At 41.5% G+C, this 23,768-nt stretch overlaps 1 protein-coding gene and 1 non-coding gene across 4 annotated transcripts in view; both read left to right on the top strand.

The window, feature by feature from the left end:
- Positions 1-23,768, top strand: part of phkb (phosphorylase kinase, beta) — a 337,093-nt gene that overhangs the window by 1,800 nt on the left and 311,525 nt on the right. For all 3 annotated transcript variants that reach the window (XM_085991512.1, XM_085991511.1, XM_085991510.1), the window contains one exon: positions 22,906-22,992. In XM_085991512.1, coding sequence (XP_085847638.1) covers positions 22,906-22,992 — 87 coding nt within the window. The remainder of the gene's footprint in view (positions 1-22,905; positions 22,993-23,768) is intronic.
- Positions 1,480-1,582, top strand: LOC147116502 (U6 spliceosomal RNA). Its single transcript, XR_015078905.1, has one exon. It is a non-coding gene; the product is annotated as a U6 spliceosomal RNA (small nuclear RNA).

Raw genomic sequence — 23,768 nt, 5'->3', positions numbered from 1 at the left:
TACTGGGTCATGTTATCCACAGTCTCTACTCATCTACAGTAGGCATTTAGGTATTGAAACCAGCAGCAGGTTGTTTCTTCTATTTGTCAATGTTGATTCTTGCCCATTTCTTCCACTCCTGGTTAAAAATTATTTAAGGGTTCTGGGCGTAATCTGCAAAGCCTGTGCCCGGAATTACCCCAACTTATTCAAAATTTGGCATTTGTCCCCAAAGCATTGCTTTAGTAAATGAGGTAGAACCATTTTTTAAAAACTCAGTTATTGGACCAGTATCCCATTGATTGGTACCAGGGTTGTACTTCTGCTAGAAAAATCAGAAGATGACTATTTCATAGGGGTCAAATTCGAAAGCTAAATTTGGATTATGATCCTGTGAGAGTTAGTTTCTGAGCAGCTCATTCCCATTTCTTCTCCAAGTGCAGTCTTGTGCCGCAGAGCTCCATATCTGTTAGCAGCATTGCATTTGTAATCCCTTACTATAAGCTTATCAAACACTCAGTATTACTGAACCTCCTGGTACAATGATTTTCTAAACTCTAGTTCACACTTGAAGTGAATAATTTTTCCTTTAGTTTTCCATTTGTAACCCCAAAGGAACAATTTTGTGAAGCAGCTCCAATTCTACCAGTTCTCTCGTAGTTCTCTTTTATAATTTAGAAGAGTCATTTTGAAGCTGGGGAGCTGATCAGGAAAATTGATGTGTACAAAAACATGGCCCTCACACCAGGAAAGCTGGGGCATTAAATAGCTTCGACCTGCAAAGTGTTTGACTGGCTCTGAGCTCTGGTTTCGGACAACTAATGCTCAATTGGCAAAAAGCTATGAAGTATGTATTTCCACCATTCTACTTCTTTACTGGAAAATAATAAAGGAACAAGGAAGGAATAGTTGTTGTCCTCGGGCTCAGGTTGAGACATCAGCTATGGTGTTTATATGCTCTCTATTCAGAGATCAGCAATCTTTCCAAGAGGAGGAAATCTTTTGTACTGTTGAGAAAGATTACCCCTCAGAGCCCCTGGGTCTTAAGCAATTGTTTGTCTGTTAAGCAGGACACATTAAAAGTCAAAGGAACAAAGCAACAATAACCAGCATGATGAATTTAAGAGAAATGTCACCACTATTTGTTTAGAATAGCATGGAGAAGAAGTCTGATCTTCGGCACATTCTTTTGTGCTTACCAGCTGATCCGTCATGGTGTTGTTCACAGGTAGTCTGATGTCTGAAGTACATTGTAATGTTTAGCTACCAACCTTATTTGTCCCACCACCACCAAGCCACTGCTCAGGAACTTTTCATTCAACTAGAGGCTAATTATTGTTGCTGCCAATCTAAACAACCACTTCAGGTTATGTTAAAGTTGGAACAGGAATTGACTTTGTCTATCTCTCTCTTTTTGTGTACATTTTTCTAAGATTGCTCAGTTGTGATTTATTAGTGTATATACAAAGTATAATTGATACTGTTAAAGCATTTATAAAAGTAGATAGATGTATTCTCCTACTCTCTTTTGAACAATACAGACAAGAGTGGCATGGCCCTGCTCAAGGATGACATGTAAATTTGTGAAACGTTCCATATTTTTTGATTAATTGAGTGGCAGATTAAGTGAGTGGGCAAAAATGTGGCAGATGGATTTCAATGCAGGTAAGTGAGTTTTTTTTAAATTTGCTTATGGGATCAGGGCATCGCTGGCAATGTCAGCATTTATTGCCCATCCCTAGTTGCCCATGAGAAGGTGGTGGTGAGCCACCTTCTTGAACCGCTGCAGTCCGTGTGGTGATGATGGTACTCCCACAATGCTGTTAGGTAGGGAGTTCCAGGATTTTGACCCAGCGACGATGAAGGATCGGCGATATATTTCTAAGTCAGGATGGTGTGTGACTTGGAGGGGAACTTGGAGGTGGTGGTGTTCCCATGCGCCTGCTGCCCTTGTCCTTCTAGGTGGAAGAGATCGCGGGTTTGGGAGGTGCTGCCGAAGAAGCCTTGGCAAGTTTTTGCAGTGCATCTTGTAGATGGTATGCACTGCAGCCACGGTATGCCAGTGGTGGAGGGAGTGAATGTTTAAGGTGGTGGATGTAGTGCCAGTCGAGCAGGCTGCTTTGTCCTGGATGGTGTCGAGCTTCTTGAGTGTTGTTGGAGCTGCACTCATCCAGAAAAGTGGAGATTATTCCATCACACTCCTTACTTGTGCCTTGTAGATGGTGGAAAGGCTTTGGGGAGTCAGGAGGTGAGACACTCGCCACAGAATACCTAGCCTCTGACTCGCTCTTATTGCCACAGTATTTATGTGGCTGGTCCAGTTAAGTTTCTGATTAATGGTGACCCCCAGGATGTTGATAGTGGGAGATTCAGCGATGGTAATGCCATTGAATGTCAAAGGGAGGTGGTTAGACTCTCGCTTGTTGGAGATAGTCATTGCCTGGCACTTCTGTGGCGCAAATGTTACCTGCCACTTATCAGCCCAATCCTGAACGTCGTCCAGGTCTTGTTGGATGCGGGCATGGACTGCTTCATTATCTGTGGAGTTGTGAATGGCGCTGAACACTGTGCAGTCATCAGCGAACATCCCCATTTCTGACCTTATGTTGGAGGGAAGGTCATTGATGAAGCAGCTGAAGATGGTTGGGCCTAGGACACTGCCCTGAGGAACTCTTGCAGCGATGTCCTGGTGCTGTGATGATTGATGTTCAACCACCACAACCATCTTCCTTTGTGCTAGGTATGACTAGCCAGTGGAGCGTTTTCCCCCCGATTCCCATTGACTTCAGTTTTACTTGGGCTCCTTGATGCCAGACTCGGTCAAATGCTGCCTTGATGTCAAGGGCAGTCACTCTCACTTCACCTCTGGAATTCAGCTCCTTTGTCCATGTTTGGACCAAGGCTGTAATGAGGTCGGGAGCCGAGTGGTCTTGGCGAAACCCAAACTGGGCATCAGTGAGCAGGTTATTGGTGAGTAAGTGCCGCTTGATCGCATTGTCGATGACGCCTTCCATCACTTTGCTGATGATTGAGAGTAGACTGATGAGGCATTAATTGGCCGGGTTGGATTTGTCTTGCTTTTTGTGGACAGGACATACCTGGGCAGTTTTCCACATTGTCGGATAGATGCCAGTGTCATCCATTTTGGACCAAAAAAGGATAGTCCAAGTATTATTTAAATAGTGAAAAGCTAGGAACAATGGAGGTCTGAAAAGATTTAGGGGTCCATGTGTACAAATCCCTAAAATGTAGTCGTCAGGTACAAAAAATAATCAAAAAGTTTAGTGGAATGCTAGCCTAGAGAGCTACAATATAGAGTGAGGAGGTTTTGCTACAGCTATATAAAGCCCTTGTTAAACTACATCTGGAATACTATGTACAGTTCTGGGCACTGCACCTTAGAAAGGATATATTGGCCTTAGAAGGAGTGCAGCGGAGATGCAACAGAATGCTGCCAGGGCTCCAAGGGTTAAATTATGAGGAGAGATTACATAAACTAGGCTTGTATTCCCTGGAATATAGATGGTTAATCGGTGATTTGATTGAGGTTTTTAGTATTTTGAGAGGAATTGATAGGGTAGAAAGAGAGAAACATTTTCCGCTGGTGTGGGAATCTCGGACAAGGGAACATAACCGTAAAATCAGAGCCAACCATTCAGGAGAGAAGTTAGGAAACACTTCTTCACGCAAAGGGAGGTTGAAGTATGGAACTGAATAAGCAGTAGATGCTAGCTCAATGAATAATTTTAAATCTGAGACCGATAGATTTTTGCTAGCCAAGGGTATTAAGAGATATGGAGCCAAGGCGGGTGAATGGAGTTAGGATACAGATCAGCGTTGAATGGAATAGGCTTGAGAGGCTGAATGGCTTACTCCTGTTCCTAACCCATAGTTATTTGTAAGTTAAAGTGTCAGCCTTTGAAGACAGCCAATCTGGCGGCCTTTATTTCAGGCTAAAGGGCTAGTAAGTTACAGATCCTAATAGAAAGCCAACCTTACTTGGAGAATTTTAAGGTAGTAATTCAGCCTCATTCTAAATTACCACCGGTCTCCAGTCTATTGTGATTCCGGAGATCATTAATCTATCCTTCTTTCCTGCCCTTCGCAAATAAAATGCACACACTGAGCATTCTGTTCTTCAAAGTCTAAATAACTTTTCTTTCAAGGTTGTGCCTTAGAATGTCCAATTTCCAAACAGAGATTCCCAGTTAGTGAGCATAGCTGTCATGGGGTTGTTAAATGTTATTACCAGAACAATGATTATTTCAGTTCATGAGTTAGCTTCAAAAGAGTTATAACATGAAATGATGGAAACACTCAGCAGGTCGTTTTGGGTGCGGATGCTTTTCATTTATATTGTCACTTAGGGTACGGTTTATACTTTGATTTTTGGAAGTTGGAGAATGTTTGTGTAGCAGTAATACCACGTCATGCAGTACTGCTGAGTTGCTTTGATATAGGAAGTCATGGTAGATGAATGAGAAACAAAAGTGAAGAAGAAAGCACAGTTGATCACGTGGAGGAATTCTCATTCTACATAGTAAGTTCTTCCCATGCGTATGCATATATCTCTTCTCTGTTGCTCCAACTCAAACTCTCTGCTCTCTACGCGCACACTTTTTTACTATGGCACTCTCTTGCCTCTCTTGATGCTCTTCTTTCCCTGCCATATTCCCGCTCACCTTGTTACCCACCACACGTACATGTTTTATCTTGCCCGCTGCATACTCATTCTGTCATTTTGGTACCAGCACTATTTATAGTTACTACATACTGGAGCTGGTGTCATCCATGTTGTAAGAAAACCTGACCAGAATTGTGATTTTTTTTTGTTAGTCTGTATTATTACTTCGGCGGGACTGCCAGGAAAATGGCAGAAATTGGGAGCGGGTACCGAACCCACTCTCAACCCGTCTCCGTGCCATCTTCCTGGGAGGCGGGTCCCCGACTCGCGCAGGGACCCATCTCCTCGAGGCGGGAAGGGGATTACAGCCACTTAACTGCCTGTTAACAGGCAGTTAAGAGGCTTATCCCCATTTTACCAACACAAGTGCGGGCTTCCCGACGTCTGGAAACCCCGCCAGGGTCAGCGAGGCGAGCAGTGGGTCTGCGGGGGTAAGAGGGATAGAAAAGTGCGCTGTGGAGGTGAGTGATGTGTGCAAGTGTGGAGCAGTAAGTATGGGAGGTGAGTGAAAAGTGTTACAAAAAGTTTCCTTACCTTTGCTTCTTCCTGCAGGCTTCAACCCTTGGGGACCCGGAGGCTCCTCATCTCCACGGCAGAGATGACAGAATGGCTGCTGCATTCTCTGATGCAACAGCCATCTGATTTCTGCTCCGGAAAGAGGTTTGGTGAGTCTTGAGTACAAGGACTCCCCAAAGAACAGAGGTTGTCAGTGTTTGACAGCTTCTCAAAGTTGTCAAACGATGACAATTCATGATGAAACGTCATATGCTGACGTTCTCTGTCACCGGCTTTCCCTTAATTGGCCTGCTAAGCCCGCAGGACGGGCTTAACAATGTCAATCAAGGGAAAATAGCGTGGGTTGGCCGGACGTCGTCGAGGGTGGGACTGAAACCCAACAACCAGCAGTCTTGCCCTCATTGGCACCACTCGAAGGGGGGAATTTTATCAATGTGTTTGTAAAAGAAGCAGCTCACACTGAAAACAAAAGTGCAGAACTTCCTTGATCGATTGATCCGACAAATATGTACAGGAAACATAAAAACATAAGACATAGGAGCAGGAGTAGGTCATTTGGCCCCTGGAGCCTGCTCCGCTATCCAATAAGATCATGGCTGATCTGGTCTTGGCCTCCACTCCACTTCCCTGCCCACTCCCCATAACCCTTGACTCCCTTATCGTTCAAAAATCTGTCTATCTCCACCTTAAATATATTCAATGACCCAGTCCCCACAGCTCTCTGGGGTAGAGAATTCCAAAGATTCACGACCCTCTGACAGAAGAAATTCTTCCTCATTTCTGTTTTAAAAGGGTGCCCCCTTATTCTGAAAGTATGCCCCCTAGTTCTAGATTCCCCCACAAGGGGAAACATCCTCTCTGCATCTACCTTGTCAAGCCCCTTCAGAATCTTATATGTTTCAATAAGATCTCCTCTCATTCTTCTAAACTCCAATGAGTATAGGCCCAACCTGCTCAAACTTTCTTCATAAGACAACCCCTTCATCTCTGGAATCAACCTTGTGAACCTTCTCTGCACTGCCTCCAATGAAAGCATATCCTTCCTTAAATAAGGAGACCAAAACTGTACACAGTGCTCCAGGTCTGGTCTCACCAATGCCCTGTACAGTTGTAACAGGACTTCCCTACTTTTATACTCCATTCCCTTTGCAATAAAGGCCAACACTCCATTTGCCTTCCTAATTACTTGCTGTACCTGCATGCTAACTTTTTGTGATTCATGTACAAAGACCCCCAAATCCCTCTGTACCTCAGCATTTTGTAATCTCTCACCATTTAAATAATAATTTGCTTTTTTATTTTCCTACCAATGTGGATAACCTTGCATTTTCCCACAATAAACTCCATCTGCCAGATTTTTGTGCACTCACTTAGCCTATCTATATCCCTTTGGAGATTCTTTGCGTCCTCCACACAATTTGCTTTCCCACCTATCTTTGTATCATCAGCAAATTTGGCTACATTACACTCAGTCCCTTCATCCAAGTTATTAATATAGATTGTAAATAGTTGAGACCCCAGCACTGATACCTGTGGCACCCCATTAGTTACAATTTTCCAACCTGAAAATGACACATTTATCCCGACTCTTTGTTTTCTGTCAGTTAGCCAATCCTCTATCCATGCTAATATATTACCCCCAACCCTGTGAGCTCTTATCTTGTGTAGTAACCTTTTATGTGGCACCTTATCGAATGCCTTCTGGTTCCCCTTTATCCACCCTACTCGTTCCATCCTCAAAGAACTCCAGCAAATTTGTCAAACACGATTTCTCTTTCATAAAACCATGCTGACGCTGCTTGACTATATTATGATTTTCTAATTTTCTAAATGTCCTGCTATCACTTCCTTAATGATGTACTCCAGCATTTTCCCAATGACAGATGTTAGGCTAACTGGTCGATAGTTGCCTGCTTTCTGTCTCCCTCCTTTCTTAAATAGGGGCGTTACATTTGTGGTTTTCCAGTCCGCTGGAACCTCTCCAGAATCCAGGGAATTCTGGTAGATTACAACCAATGCATCCACTATCTCTGTAGCCACCTCTTTTAAGACTCAAGGATGCAGGCCATCAGGTCCAAGGGACTTGTCCACCTTTAGTCCCATTAGTTTGCCTAGTACTTTCTCTTTAGTGATAGTGATTGTTTTAAGTTCCCCCCCCCCACCCCAATAGCCCCTTCATTATCCATTATTGAGATGCTTTTAGTGTCTTCTACCGTGAAGACTGATACAAAATATTTGTTCAAAGTCTCCGCCATTTCCCTCTTTCCCATTATTAATTCCCAGACTCATCCTCTAGAGGTCCAACGTTTACTTTAGCTACTCTCTTCCTTTTTCTATACCTGTAGAAGCTCTTGCTGTCTGTTTTTATATTTCTTGCTAGCTTACTCTCATAAGCTATCTTCCCTCTCTTTATCATTTTTTTAGTCGTCCTTTGCTGGTTTAAAAATTTTTCCCAATCCTCTGGCCTTTCACTATTCTTCGCAACATTGTATGCTTTTGTTTTCAATTTGATACCATCCTTTACTTCCTTAGTTAGCCACGGATGGTTCATCCTTCCCTTAGAGTCTTTCTTACTGGAATATATCTTTGCTGAGAGTTATGAAATATCTCCTTAAATGTTTGCCACTGTTTTTCTACAGTCTTACGCTGTAATATATTTTCCCAGTCCACTTTAACCAAGTCTGCCTTCATACCTTTGTAATTACCTTTGTTTAAGTTCACCAAAGCATGTACTCACCAAAAACTTTTGTTCTATGCACTGATTTAGGAACACAGGAACTTTGAGTACTTTGTGTCTGTCTTCGCAAAAGAAGAGGATGAAGTTAATGTCACAGTGGAGGAGGGGGAAGTTGAGATATTGGATAGAATAAAAATAGATAGAAAGGATGCCCTAATAGGTTGGCATCACTCAAAGTTAACAAATTACCCGTACAGTTGAGATGCATCCTAGGTTGTTGAGGGAAACTAGGGTGGAGATAGCAGAAGCTCTGACCAAAATCTTTCAATTCTTCTTGGATATGGGAGTAAATAAGAATATAAGAAATAGGAGCAGGCGTAGGCCATTTGGCCCTTTGAGCCTGCTCCACCTTCAATAAGATCATGGCTGATCTTCTACCTCATCTCCACTTTCCTGCACTATCCCCATATCCCTTGATTCCTTTAATACAGGAAACTTCGCGATATCCGGCACCGACGGGACCGAGCTGCTGCCGATCTATCAAAACTTCCGGATAGACCAGCGCTAATGTTGAAGGATACGGAGGTTTTCATCTTCGTATCTGACAACAAACACTGTTGCTTAGCAACAGCTTGTAAACACTCGGCCCGTACCTTCGAAGCGTCTCCGAAGCTGTTGCTAAGCTACAGAGACGCTTTCCAGAGCCTGACTGTTTTTAAAAAAAAAAAAAAAAAAATGCTAGGAGAAGAAAAAAAACTAACCAAAACGGCTGCTGATTTCTGCTGTTAGATCGAGGTTTCCGGACATACAACCTCTGGATAAACCAAAGTTTCCTGTATTCAAAAATCTATCGATCAAGTGGAGTGGTGCCAGAGGACTGGAGGATTGCAAATGTTACACCCCTGTTCAAAAACAGGTAGAGGGATAAACCTGGTAATTACAGGCAATGTTCCCATTCAAAATACCGTGCATTGAAAAGCCGGCGAGCCGGCTGCATGGAAGGTCCAGAGAGCCGCGTGGCTGCGCAGGTAAAAGGGAACATTGATTACAAGCCAATCAGTCTAATGACAGTGGTGGGTAAATTACTGGAGACCATTGTCAAGGACAAAATTAATTCTCACTTGGAGAAGCATGGGTTAATAAGGGACAGCCAGCATGGATTTGTTAAGCAAATCGTGTCTGACTAACCTGATTGAGTTCTTTGATGAAATAACAAAGAGGGTTGATGAAGGTAGTGTAGATGCGTGTGTATATATTATATATATAGACTTTCAAAATTTGATAAAGTTCCACATGACAGACTTATTTGGAAAATAGAAGCACGTGGTATTAAAGGGATGATGGTAACTTGGGTACATAATTAGCTGAGGGATTGGAGACAGAGAGTAGTGGTGAATAGATTTATTTCTGACTGGGGAGAAATATGCAGTGGGGTCCCCCTGGGGTCGGTGTTAAGACCATTGCTTTTCCTGTTATATATAACCTGAACTTGGGTGTAGGGAGTACAATTTTGAAGTTTGCGGATGGTACAAAACTTGGCAACTTTAGTAAATAGTGAGCAGGACAGTAGCAGACTTCAGGAGGACATAGACAGACTGGTGAAATGGGCAGATGCAATTTAATACGGATAAGTGTGAAGTGATGCATTTGGGAGAAACAACATGGAGAGGCAGCATAATCTAAATGGTACTTTGAGGGGTTGGAGAGATCTGGGGGTGCATATTCACAAATGTTTGAAGGTGGCAGGGCAAGTTGATAAGGCGGTTAAGAAAGCTTATGGGGTACTTGGCTTTATAGGGGCATTGAATACAAAAACAAGGAAGTCATGCTAAACCTTTACAAATCTCTGGTTAGGCCTCAGCTGGGGTACTGTGTACAATTTTGGGCACCACACTTTAGGAAGGATGCTATGGCCCTGGAGAGGGTACAGAGGAGGTTTACCAGGATAAAAGCAAGGATTAGGGACTTCAGTTATGTGGGGAGATTGGAGAAGATTGTTCTCTTTAGAGCAGAGAAGATTAAGGGGAGATTTAATAGAGGTATTCAAAATTATGTGGGGTTTTGATAGAGCAAGTAGGGAGAACTGTTTCCTCTGGCAAATGGATTGGTAACCAGTGGTCATAGATTTAAAATAATTGCCAAAAGAACTAGAGGGGAAAGGAGGAGAAATTTCTTCACACAAAGGGTTGTTAAGATCTGGAATGCACGACCTGAAAGAATGGTGGAATCAGATTCCATAGGAACTTTTGAAAGGCAATTGGACATGTACTTGAAGAGTTATGGGGAAAAAGCTGGTGTGTGGGACGGCTCTTTCAAAAAAGCCAGCACAGGCACGACTGGCCACATGGTCTTCTGTGCTGTAAGATTCTATGGTAGGAACAGGAGTAGGTCATTTAGCCCTTCATGCCTGTTACGCCATTCAATTAGATCATGGCTGATCTCAACATTCAGTACTGGATTTTCTCCAATTAAATATTGGGAAAACCGAAGCCATTGTCTTTGGTCCCCGCCACAAACTCCGTTCCCAAGCCACCGATGCCATCCGTCTCTCTAGCATCTGTCTGAGGCTGAACCAGACTGTTCGCAAGCTTGGTGTCATATTTGACCCTGAAATGAGCTTCCGACTGCATATCCGTGCCATAACTAATACCGCCTAGTTCCACCTCCATAACATTGCCTGTCTCTGCCCCTGCCTCAGCTCATCTGCTGCTGAAACCCTCATCCATGCCTTTGTTACCAATAGACTCGACTATTCCAACGCACTCTTGGCTGGCCTCCCACGTTCTAACCTAATCATCCAAAACTAGGCTACCCCGGTCCTAACTTGCACCAAGTCCTGTTCACCCATCACCCCTGTGCTCACTGAGCTACATTGGCTCCCGGTTAAGCAATGCTTTGATTTTAAAATTTTCATCCTTGTTTTCAAATTCCTCCATGGCCCTATCTCAGTAATCTCTTCTAGCACCGCCCCCCCCCCCCCCCCAAGAGATATCTGCTGTTCTCCAATTCTGCCCTCTTGAGCATCCCTGATTTTAATCGCTCAACCATTGGTGGCCGTGCCTTCTGCTGCCTAGGCCGTAAGCTCTGGAATTCCCTGCCTAAACCTCTCAGCCTCTCTACCTCTCTTTCCTCCTTTAAGACGCTCCTTAAAACCTACCTCTTTGACCAAGCTTTTGATCATCTGCCCTAATTTCTCCTTATGTGGCTTGGTGTCAAATGTTTTGTCTTATAATGCTCCCGTGCAGCGCCTTGGAACGTTTTATTACATTAAAGGCGCTATATAAATAAAAGTTGTTGTTGTTATCTGTATCTTAACACCATCTTCACTCCTTGGTTCTGTATCCCTTAATGCTCTTGTCTAATAAAAATCTTTTAACCTCAGTTTTTAAATTTTCAATTGATTTAAGCTTCAACAGCTCTTTGTGGGAGAGAGTTCTAGATTTCCACGACCCTTTGTGTGAAGAAGTGCTTCCTGACCTCACCACTGAACTGCCTAATTTTAAGGTTATGCCTCCTTGTTCTGGACTCCCCCGCCAGAGGAAATAGTTTCTCTCTATCTATCCTATCAAAACCTTTAATCATCTTAAACACCTTAATTAGATCGCCCCTTAATCTTCTACACTCAAGGGAATGCAAGAGTTTCTCTCTCCACGGATGTTGCCTGGCCTGCTGAGTTTTTCCAGCATTTTCTGTTATTTTGGATTTCCAGCATCCGCAGTATTTTGCTATCGTCCTAGTCTATGCAACCTGTCCTCATAATTTAACCCTTTTAGTCCTGGTATCATTCTGGTGAATCTGCGCTGCACCCGCTCCAAGGCCAGTACAGTATATCCTTCTTGAGGTAAAGTGCCCAAAACATGAATGCAGTACACTAAATATGGACTAACCAGAGCTTTATACAGTATAACTGTAACATAACTTCCACCCCTTTGTATTCCAGCCCCCTTGAGACAAAGGCCAACAATCCATTACCAGTTTGTTATTTTTTGTACCTGTCCATTAGCTTTTAGTGAATTTTCCTTTTTATAGCTTTTGAAGATATTGTCTTGCCTATTTTTGAAAGTGAAGGTAATTCTCACACCTTTAATGAACTAAAAAGGAAGGTTGGACATTCAGCAATTTAAAAATAAAGATTTCTTGCATTTCTGTTTAGTCTTCTCTTGATTTGCCCAATATCATTGCTGATGAGTGATGATTGCAGCTGCCACTGCTTTCAGTTTGCCTCAACTGACTGCGAATATTGGGCATTCAGGCTAGCCATTTCTGGGTCACACATGTACAACTGGCTTCTCTTAGACTCAATCACACAGTGGCAATAAATGTTAATCTTCACTCTGCTGAAGCATTTTGAAATGCATTTTCAAGACTTAATTTGCATACACAGCCAATAGAGCAGCATGGAACAACTTTTTAATGTTTCCTTTAGTATGACAGATGTATGTGGGAGGTATTGACACAGTGACACTAGTTTTTAAATATTTCTCAACAGGCGTTCCATCAACTGCCAAACTGCTGCTGACATTTATACCTCTGATCATTTACACATCTGAGCTGAGCAAAGACTTTCCAACAGTGAAATACACCCAAGGAAGTCAAAAGTAGCTCTCTGGTGAATCATAGGAGGGATCAGCTTGGCATATCAGACATTTTAGAAATGAATAACCTTTCAGAAACTCTGTCTCTGCTAGACTTGGTAAAGAGAAGAGCAAATCCAGATTATCTTTTTTAGGAAAAGAAAAAGAAGGAACAAGATAAGTACAGCAATGGTTTATATTTTTATTAGGTGGGGAAATAGTAATGCAAAGAAAATCAGAAAACGTTCGATTTGTTTTTTAAAGCAATGCTGGAAATACATAGATCCAGCAGCTTATGAAAAGATAGATATACCCGACCTCATAGACTTTCCATCATAAAGACTGTCTACTTTCATCTTTGTAGCATTACCTGCCTCTGCCCCTGCCTCAGTTCATCTGCTGCCAAAAGCCTCATCCTTGCCTTTGTCACCTCCACGCTCAACTATTTCAGTGCTCCTCTGGATGGCCCCCCCATCTACCACCCTCCATAAAGTTCAGCTCATCCAAAACTCTGCTGTTCATACCCTATCCTGCATAAAGTCCTGCTCACCTCTATGTTCACTGACCTACATTGGCTCCCAGCCTTCCAATTTAAAATTCTCATCCTTGTGTTTAAATCCCTTCATGGCTTTGCCCTTCCTATCTCCGTTATCTTATCCAGCCCTACAACCCTCTAACCCCAGCCTATTGTGCATCTCCCACTTTATTTGCCCTACGACTGGCAGCTGTGTCTCAGTCATCTAACCTCTATGCTATGGAATACCCTCTCTAAACGCCCCTCACCTCCTGTAAGACACTCCCTAAAACCCATCTCCTTCATCAAGAATTTATTCACCCCTCCTAATATCCTTCTTTGGCTCAGATTACACTTCTGTGAAGTGCCTTGGGACATTATTCTACATTAAAAATGGAAGTTGGTTTTTTGTAATTTCATTGAGTGTTATTTTTCCAGTTTTTGCTTTTGCCTCCGTGTAAGTAATGTAAATTGATCTGTTTGTTTTTTCCTTAAAACATTAATCAGAGCATCAAAAATATAATGTATAATCTCTGAATGTCGTAATTCCTTGCACTGGAGGTGGTATGAAAAAGAGAATGGGGTGGGGTGGCATTCTCCCAAAACCCTGCCCATGAAATGCTATCATAATTTTCCTCCGATCACCCCGACTGTGGCAGCTGCCACTTGTTGAGGACTACAAACCGTATGTAAATAAAGGCTAGGCTGTGGCTGCTTTCTTGCCAGGATTTCCCAAAGTTTACACCAAGTTCTCGTCTCTGGGGAAACACCCTCAACTTTAAAGGAGGTGGTGTTGGGACCAGGATAGTGTCCCAACAGTGGGAAAGCAAAGCAGGGACGCTAAAGCCTGGAAGGCACTGCCAGTATCTGAACCTCTTGAGAAGTAAGGAATTAAAAGTAATTGCTACATTCTGCATAGATTACAAAATGTAAGTTAGTTTTAGTGAAGTAATGCATTTCCTTCTTCGAATGCCATTGTTTTTGTGCTTTGAGGAAAAGGACGATCAGGACATGGAGGAAAAGAGGATGGAAGCCAGAAAAGCTGGCATCATATAGTCTAGATATGTAGAAAACAGTTGATATTTGCGGAGAAGCAGGATCCAATAAAACAGATATTACTCCATTCAAAAATAAAGATCAAGCTGGTCATTATCAGAGCACGGATTGTAAGTACTGTGTTAAATCCTGTTAGAGAAAAAAGTGTTCACATGACCAAACATGTATGTGGTGTATATATTATGATTTTTTTTTTTAATGTGTGCAAAGCCAAAGCAAAACTCAGTCAGGCAAGCAGAGGATAAAAAATAAAGTCCTCGACTCGAAGAGTCGTGTGAGACGTTTTTTATGCAAGAGTTAACATAACATAAAAAATAGGAGCAGGAGTAGGCTATTCGGCCCTTCGAGCCTGCTCTGCCATTCAGTAAGATCATGGCTGGTCTTCTTCCTCATCTCCATTTTCCTGCACTATCCCCATATCCCTTGATTTCCTTAATATTCAAAAATCTATCGATCTCTGCCTTGAATATACTCAACAACTGAGCCTCTACAGCCCTCTGGGGTAGAGAATTCTAAAGATTCACCACCCTCTGAGTGAAGAAATTTCTCCTCATCTCAGTCCTAAATGGCCGACCCCTTATTCTGAGACTGTGACCCCTGGTTCTAGACTCCCCAGCTAGGGGAAACATCCTCCCTGAATCTACCCTGTCAAGCCCTGTAAGAATTTTGTATGTTTCAATGAGATCACCTCTCATTCTTTTAAACTCTGGAGAATATAGGCCTAGTCTACTCAATCTCTCCTCATAGGACAATCCCCCCATCCCAGGAACTGGTCTGGTGAACCTTCGTTACACTCCCTCTATGGCAAGTATATCCTTCCTTAGGTAAGGAGACTAAAACTGTACACAACACTCCAGGTGTGGTCTTACCAGGGCCCTATATAATTGCAGTAAGACTTCTTTACTCTTATACTCAAATCCTCTTGTAATAAAGGCCAACATACCATTTGCTTTCCTAATTGCTTGCTGTACCTGCATGTTAACTTTCAGCGATTCGTGTACAAGGACATCCAGGTCTCTGAACACCAACATTTCACAATCTCTCACCATTTTAAAAAATACTCTGCTTTTCTATTTTTCCTACCAAAGTAGGGGTTACATTTGCTACCTTCCAATCCGCAGGAAACATTCTAGAATCTATGGAATTTGGGAAAATGATAACCAATGCATCCACGATCTGTATAGCCACCTCTTTCAGAACCCTAGGATGTAGGCCATCAGGTCCAGGAGATTTATCGGCTTTCAGTGCCATTAATTTCTCCAGTACGATTTCTTTACTGATACTGATTTCTTTCAGTTCCTCATTCTTGCTAGAGCCTTGTTTCTGCATTATTTCCAGGCAATTTACAGCAAGCTAAGCACAAAATCAAACAAGTCCAATGCAAAGTTATTGATTTACTCTGGCCAAAACATCAAGTTGATAGGAGAATTAATGTGGTGTGTGAATATAACGCAAATACCAAAGTCTACAGTTCAAATTTCTGGAAGTGACTAAATCTACTCCTTGGCCTTCGAACATACCAACAGTTCAAATTGATCAAAAGAATGAATGTAGTAACTGACAGAGAAGTATGCTGATGTAATTAAATTGGGTTGGGCAGCAGGAATGGAGATCATATAATTAAAGCCAGACACTCATCCAGTCATACACCCACCAAGGAAAGTGTCAGACATACTTTATGATGAATTAGAAAGAATGGAGAAACTTGGTGCAATAAGGAACCAAGCCAGTGGGTTAGTGGCATGGTGATAGCAGTTAAACCAATCAATTAATGAGTTAAAATATACCTTGACCCTAAAGATTGAAATAAAATCACAGAAAGAGAACATTTTTCAGGGAGGCCATGGTATCAATTATCAAATGCCAAAATGTTTATGACGCAATGCAGTTGGATGACGACTTGTCAAAGTTGTATTTTTCATAGTTCTTTCGGCAGATAAGCATATCCCAGGATGTCCATTGTGATCAACTCGGCACCAGAAATTTTCAGCACAAAATGTCATATGGTGACATTGCCAGAAGGAGTGAAAGTTATTGTCTCGGATTTTGTGTAGATAATAGCAGCGAAGCTAATGGCGCTCATGTTATAACGGAACAAATCGGACAGCAACTTCTGGTGTCCGCACATGCGCAGTTAAACGTGGAAATCCGGAAGTTGCTGTCTGAGGTGCCCTGCTCCTCCACGGTGTGCTGTCGATAGACTCGCCATTGAAATCAATGCAGTGGCATGAAGTTGGGGTACTTGCCCACTAAAGACGCCAGAAAATGACGCCAGCTTCACAGAGCTGTCAAACGATGACAATTTATCTGTCAAAAATTTGACAGATGAAACGTCATACGTTGACATTCACAGAAGCGACAGATACCGCGCTGGATCAGACACCGCTTTAAAGCAAGTCTTCGCTCAAAAGCCCGCAAAGTGGGCAGCTGTCAGCGAGGTGAACGGTGAGCACCGTTCCTTTGTCACTAACTGCAAAATCCGGGCCAATATGGGTGATTTGGGGAGAGAACAAACAGAACAACGGTTAGACAAATTGATCCTACAATGAGTAAGAGAACTCAGTGTGAAGCTGAATATGAATAAAGGAAAGCTCAAAGTACAAAACGTCAGTTACATAGGACAGCTACTCACAGCAGAAGGAATCAAGGCCGAATGGGGGATAAAAGTGGAAGCAATCAAGCACATAGGGGGAAAAAGCAATAAAAACAACTTGCAACAATATTTAAAAATGGTAAATTATTTAGGAAAGTTCCTGTTTAATTTGTCAGCTGTAATAATACTACTTATGAGAGCTACTTGAAAAAGATGGTGAGTTATGTTGCAGACGCAGACTCAATCTATGTTCCTTAATCAGCACAGGAATTCTAGAATGTTTTTCTGCTTATTTAATAAAAAATAGTCCACATACTAGATTAGGAGTTAGAAATTACAATGTTAACTTAAAATAGATAAGCAGAAATATAGATAGATATGAGAGAAAGAAAGTTAGATGAATAGAGAGAAGATATGTAATAGAGAATTTTTTTTATAGCTAACTGGTTTATGAGTGTTTTTCTTTTCAACTTAACACATCACAATCTTGAAGGTTTTTCTTAAATATCTTAGTTAGCTTCTTTTGCAAGAACTCTGCAACCTCTGTAGACTGCAGTATATAATGTTCATCTAATTCACCAACTGATGGGACCTTCATCCTTGCCTCATAGAGGAAAATTTTGCTTTTATTGTAGGTTTGGATCTAATGAGATTACTGGTTTAGTAATTCAATTAAATGATGCTGCACTGTAGTGGAAGGTTCTTTTTTTATTCACTCATGGGATGTGGGCGTCGCTGGCTAGGCCAGCATTTATTGCCTATCCCTAATTGCCCTTGAGAAGGTGGTGGTGAGCCGCCTTCTTGAACCGCTGCAGTCCGTTTGGTGAAGGTACTCCCACAGTTCTGTTAGGGAGGGAGTTCCAGGATTTTGACCCAGCGACGAGGAAAGAACAACAATATATTTCCAAGTCAGGATGGTGTGTAACTTGGAGGGGAACTTGCAGGTGATGGTGTTCCCATGTGCCTGCTGCCCTTATCCTTCGAGGTGGTAGAGGTCGTGGGTTTGGGAGATGCTGCTGAAGAAGCCTTGGCAAGTTGCTGCAGTGCACCTTGTAGATGATACACACTGCAGCCACAGTGCACCGGTGGTGGAGGGAGTGAATGTTTAAGGTGGAGGATGAGTGGCCAGTCAAGCGGGCTGCTTTGTCCTGGATGGTGTTCAGCTTTTTGCGTGTTATTGGAGCTGCACTCATCCAGGCAAGCGGAGAGTATTCCATCACACTCCTGACTTGTGCCTTGTAGATGTTGGAAAGGCTTTGGGGAGTAAGGAGGTGAGACACACGCCGCAGAATACCCAGCCTCTGACCTGCTCTTGTGGCAACAGTATTTATGTGGCTGGTCCAGTTAAGTTCTGGTCAATGGTTACCCCCAGGATGTTGATGGTGGGGGATTTGGCGATGGTAATGCCGTTGAATGCCAAAGGGTGGTGGTTAGACTCTCGCTTGTTGGAGATAGTCATTGCCTGGCACTTGTGTGGCCCGAGTGTTACTTGCCACTTAGTAATAAAGAGACTTAACAACTAACAAATGAGTTTCAATAGTCTGAGTTGGCCCTATTTACCCATCTATAAGCAAGATTAGGAAACATTGTGTTATTTACAGATCTGAGAAATTCTGAAAAAATACTTCAGACCCGTCAGCTTGAAATATTACTTCTGGAATGTCTTTTCTAATGGGTCCCAGCAAATATCCAAAATATGCATTTCTAGCCAAATGTAATTCCTTGGTGCAATGTTATATCATACGCTGGCAAGCAAAATTTAATCTTAAATTTTATATGGAGTGGATTTTCCATAAGATTGAAATAGTCTTTCTTCATGCTAAACTAAAATTCATATTGAATAACACCCCACTCTGTGCTGCATCAGATGGTAATTTGTATTGGCAGATATGAGGGAACAGTAGGATCAACTCAATGTCTGTAAACTCATCACTTTGTTTCAGTGTCTAAACCAAGCTACTGAGAAATCTACAATTGTACAATTTGTTTATCCAAGATGGTGTTGTTACTATTTTCCCAGAGGGACACTCTTCACTTCCCAGAGCCTAGGTGCAGATTGACAGAGCCAAAGCTTCGGAACTCCCAAGTGTGCACAAGAGTATTGCTGGAATTTAATTTAATTGTTTTTAAAGAGTCTCCGAATGCGAATTCAGCAATAAACAGAACATTTTGATTGAAATGAGTTTTTGTGCTGATCAAGGCAAGAGTCAGTGCTGGAATGGAATGGTTTTGCACAGTTGTCACCCATTATCAGCATCAAGCACTCCCAATTCAGGTATAGCAAGGCCAGATACTGATCAAAGTTCCCTCTACTCAGCCTTACAATGTTCCTTATGCCTAAACTCCGAACACCTCTTATTACACCATCATAAATTTTCCATTTTCCATACCAACTATTCTCTTTTGAGTTTGCAAGATTGTACTGAATAACATCCTGTTGATCCACATACACTAAGTTGTTGGTTAAGACTGCACAGACTCATTCTCCAGGGGCAATGTTTGCTAATAATAGAGGAATCTATCAACCCAGATCTAAAAAGAAAACATGACTTTGCACATTTTACGACCATCTAGTTCTATCAAATGTCAAACTGTGGTTCTTATAAGTGAAGTTTGTTCCTTAGGATCCAAAGGCTGTACCTTTTCTGTACTCTTGTAGAGCTGCATACATGAAACTCTAAGCATTATTCCACTTGCAGTAATCTGCTTCCTAGGTATAACATAGTTATGTGCAATGCTACCCATTTTGCATTGAAATGGAGAATATTACTGCAAAAGCCTGAGATTTACTGACTAGATATTTATTCACAAATAAACACTAATCTGAAACAAAATAAACATCAAGTACCGAAAATACAACAAACAAACAGATATAATGAGAAAGTTTAGGACGAGCCATTTAGCTTTTGTACAAATAGCTTCTGTTTGAGTTCATCTCTAAATTCCTGATTCATACTGTGGCAAACTTCAATCCTTCCTATACATCGAACGTTCTTCAAGAAAGATTGTACTGTTGATCAACCACCAGCTTTTAAAATAACCCTTTGCTGTTTAAGCTCTGCTTTTAACCATTTAGCAACTAGGTGTGAGAAGCAATACTTCTATCAACCTCTAGTTGTGGAGGTTCACAGACAAACTCAACAGTGCTTCATACATGTATCTAATTATCAGCAGAAAACAGATTTTCACAGTTTGAGCGTTCTCCCAAAACATTTGTTTTGTGCTAACAACAGATGATGGTTTCCATAAACAGCAGTTCTCCAATGAACTGAAATCTGCGGCCATATACACGTATGAGTGAGATAACAGTCGTGAGATTGTCCCCTTAATTGCAGTATTGACTAAGGGAGATCACGTGGGATGCCCACCAGAGGCCCTCAACTCTTTTAGATGGTTTAATCACCCATGAAATTGATGCAAATTGGTAAAAGTTAAAATATCCATATCGTATCACACCATTGTCACAATGTAGTGGTGAATACCTCGGAAGATACAAATACTTTACATGATTTTGTTAAATCTCCACAATGGCACAGACCAATTCTTTATGATCAAAGAAATAATGCAACAAATTAAATCCCCCAAAAAATAACCATTTTGATCTAAAATACAATCTGATCTTTATGTCAATCAAATGAGCAGTTCAAACTATTCTACAGCATGCTAACCCACTGTGCTCCCCAGTTTCTGCAGAGTACCATGGCCTGATTCTAGATCAGATGATGCAGTTTGTTGTTCCTTTCCTGGCTAATACAATTTTCAGAGTAATGTGAGCATGAAAAAACAGCTCCATGTCATGTTGCCGTTTGTTCAGGAGAGCAGGTTAAAGTCATGGATGGTGGGCTGGTGGCTTCAGGATGGGTAAATAATTCAGGATATTTTAACGGCTAACCGATGGGCAGGTGGTTAAAATTGCCTCCTGCGGTTGATCTCCATGGTCAAAATCTTGAAATCACAATTCCGTAACAAAAGTTGGTGGTTGGAGTGTGGTTGACTATACTAGGCTGGGGTCCAGAGCCACCTGTCACTCAAGTAAAACTGCACAATGTAATCATCTGGGACAGTAGTTTTACCACTGCGCATGTAAAGATTGATGCAATTACTTCTGAAAGTGATTGTAGCACCCAGCCTTTCTTTATACAGTAGCCCTGTTTTGTATTTGGAAAAATCTCAGCTATTAGAAATGAGCATCTAACTCGGCAGTACAGTATCAGCTCTGGACAGAGTACAATTCCTCATAGAAACTTAAATGATGCATTTCTCCTGTGTTGCTTTGTGAAAATAAACTTGTGCAACATTTTATCCAATCCTATTCTCTGATGTTTGTCCTTCTATGAGTTGATTTGGATCATCAATTCCTTTTGTCTGACCAGGTGTGTTGTGTTGTTGAGTGTCACCCCAGCTCCCTCAATAGATAGCTCTGAACCTCTTATCTGTTTCCTGCAATGAGGAGGAGTGATGATTCTGATGAGGCATTTATCTAGAAAAAAGTCCCATTTGGATTGAAGGGGAGGAGAAAAATTGGATTGACTAATAATTCAATATTCAACCCCTAGAATAGTTAACGAGAAGAAGATGAACCTAGTCAAAGTAAGTTGAATTGGCAGATGGTCTGAAACAGTGCTCTCAAGATATGACCCTTTCAGTGAATTTGGCAAGAGGGAAAGATCAATAGAGGAGTAAGATCAGCAGGCATGTGGGGAGTGAAAAATCATGGTTGTTAAATGAAACCTCAAAAAAGAATAATTCTCAATTTTGACTGTATAGTGTTTAGCTTTGATAATTAGGAGGGTAGTATTGCTAATACAGAATCCTGAATAAATCTCCTGTCATGATTTAATAATGTTGTGTTATGGATTACATTGTTAGGTTGTTCATTATTTGTACTGGTATTACTTTAAATACTTACATTTACAAGACTGCTATTTTTTAGCATCTTAATATTGTGCTACCTCCGAGATAATTCTGTACGCAAGCACAGTTTAGAGTTAGAAGTGGTCAAATGGATAAACATGTATCATTATATATAATTATGTCCTGGAATAAGACTTTGCTAGTCAATCTTACTTTGTGCAATCTACACAAATACGGGTGGTGAGGGAATGCTCTGATATATAGGGGCCACCTTTAAATCAAAAATCAAATCAACTTTTATTGTCATTGTTAGTGCACATACATTTGGCTTGTAATACATTAACATAAACATAACCATAATAAAGTGCATTGGCAGATGTGCAGGCTTTAGAGTTTATTTGTGGAGTTCAGTAGGATGACAGCCCTGGGAAAGCAGCTGTTCCTAAATCTGGTCGTACGGGTGCGAATGCATCTGTAGCGTCTCCCAGATGGCAGGAGGGCGAACAGACTGTGGCTGGGGTGGGTAGGGTCTTTGATGATGGACCGTGACCTCCGTAAACAGCATTTCTGGTATATGTGCTCTATGGTCGGTAGCCGGGTGCCGGTAATGCGTTGGGAAGTTTTGACTACCCGCTGCAGGGCTTTCCGGTCATAGTAGCTACAGCTGCCATACCATACTGTGATACAGTTCGTCAGGATGCTCTCTATTGTGCAGCGGTAAAAGTTAGAGAGGATCAGGGGTGACAGGTTACATCCCTTCAGCCTCCTTAGGAAATATAGGCGCTGCTGGGCCTTCCTCACCAGAGAGGAGGTATTGAGGGACCAGGAGAGGTCTTCTGTGATGTGGACTCCGAGGAACTTAAAGCTGTCCACCCTTTCCACCACACCCCCATTGATGTGGATGGGGGTGTGACTTCCGCCTTTAGACTTCCTGAAGTCCACAATGATTTCTTTGGTTTTCTTGATGTTAAGGGCCAGGTTGTTATCGGCGCACCACTCCTCCCATCTATTACAGATTAATGATAAGACTGCTTCAGACGTAGAATTTAATGACATTTAAAGCGTTCAAGGGCTGGTAGTAGAATTGGTATCTTCACTTTATAGTAAGTTCTCATTTTTTTCAAGCCTCCAGTATTGAGTGTGTGCAATGTAAAAACAACTTGTTGGTTAACTGGAGGATATTTACACTGGAATTTTACACTCAGAAAACTAGTTGAAATCATTTTCAGCAGAGATCGAGTCCTCTCCAAATTTTTTACTTCAGCCAGATTAGTTAAGGACATTTGACGATAATACTTACTAATGTATATGTAATTTTGTTTTGATGTGCATTGAATTAACCCTGCATTGTGACACCAATGTATATTGTACTTATGGTTTCTAATTGATACTTTTTTTTACATCACTTGCTCTCTGTCTAATTATGTGATTGAAAAATGCAGTTTTATTTTTCCTTAGACTCGGTATATGAACCTGCCAAAACTGTATCACTAGCGTCAGAGGATGAAAACCTGTTGGACAAACTTGACAAATATTACAGAAATGGTAAGATGTTTTAAACACAAATTTTACATTTATAACTTTTTATCTGTAAAATGTTGCATTTTTCTACATAGTAGTCGGGCGATTAAGCAATCAGTTTTTGGATATAAGAAAAATGTGTGCTGCTCGGGGAGAAAGGACTAATCGTGTGATCCATAATCATGACATTGCTAATAGTTATCACATTATGCTCCCTTATATTAGGATTACAGATTTCTTCTGTTTAAAAAAAAAGCATAACATTGTCCTATATGTTTGTATTTCTTGCTAAGCAATTGCCACAAGCACAATGACAGTTCAACAAAAAGAACTAGCATTTATATATTGCCTTACTACATCCTCAGAACTTTCCACCATGCTTCACAGCCAATAAATTGCATTTAAAGGGTAGTCACTGTCCTTACTTAGGCAAACACGGCAGCCAGTTTGCATACAGCAAGATTCCACAAAGAGAAAATTAAACAAAATGACCAGTTAACCTGTTTTTGGTGGTGCTTGTGGGAGGAATATTGGCCAGAACGATGAAGATCTTGTGCTCATCTTTGAATAGTGCCATGGGACCTTTTACCTCCAGCTGAGCAGTTAAATGGGGCCTCAGATTAATATCTTATGCAAACAGTTCTGACAATGCAGCACTTCCTTTGTACTGCATTGAATCATATGATTAATTAAAATCTTGCATAATATTAAACCTTACCTACATAAAATCAACCTTTGCGTTGCCATATATTCAATAATCTTGAAACTCACTACTTTTTCCTGGGTAATTCCAAATCTTA

Source organism: Somniosus microcephalus, chromosome 6, assembly GCF_052327205.1.
Source record: "Somniosus microcephalus isolate GS21.2 chromosome 6, FLI_Smic_1.0, whole genome shotgun sequence".
In the NCBI taxonomy this organism is placed as follows: Eukaryota; Metazoa; Chordata; class Chondrichthyes; order Squaliformes; family Somniosidae; genus Somniosus; species Somniosus microcephalus.
The sequence above is the reverse complement of the archived record's forward strand: the minus strand, read 5'-3'. Positions and strand labels throughout refer to the sequence as shown.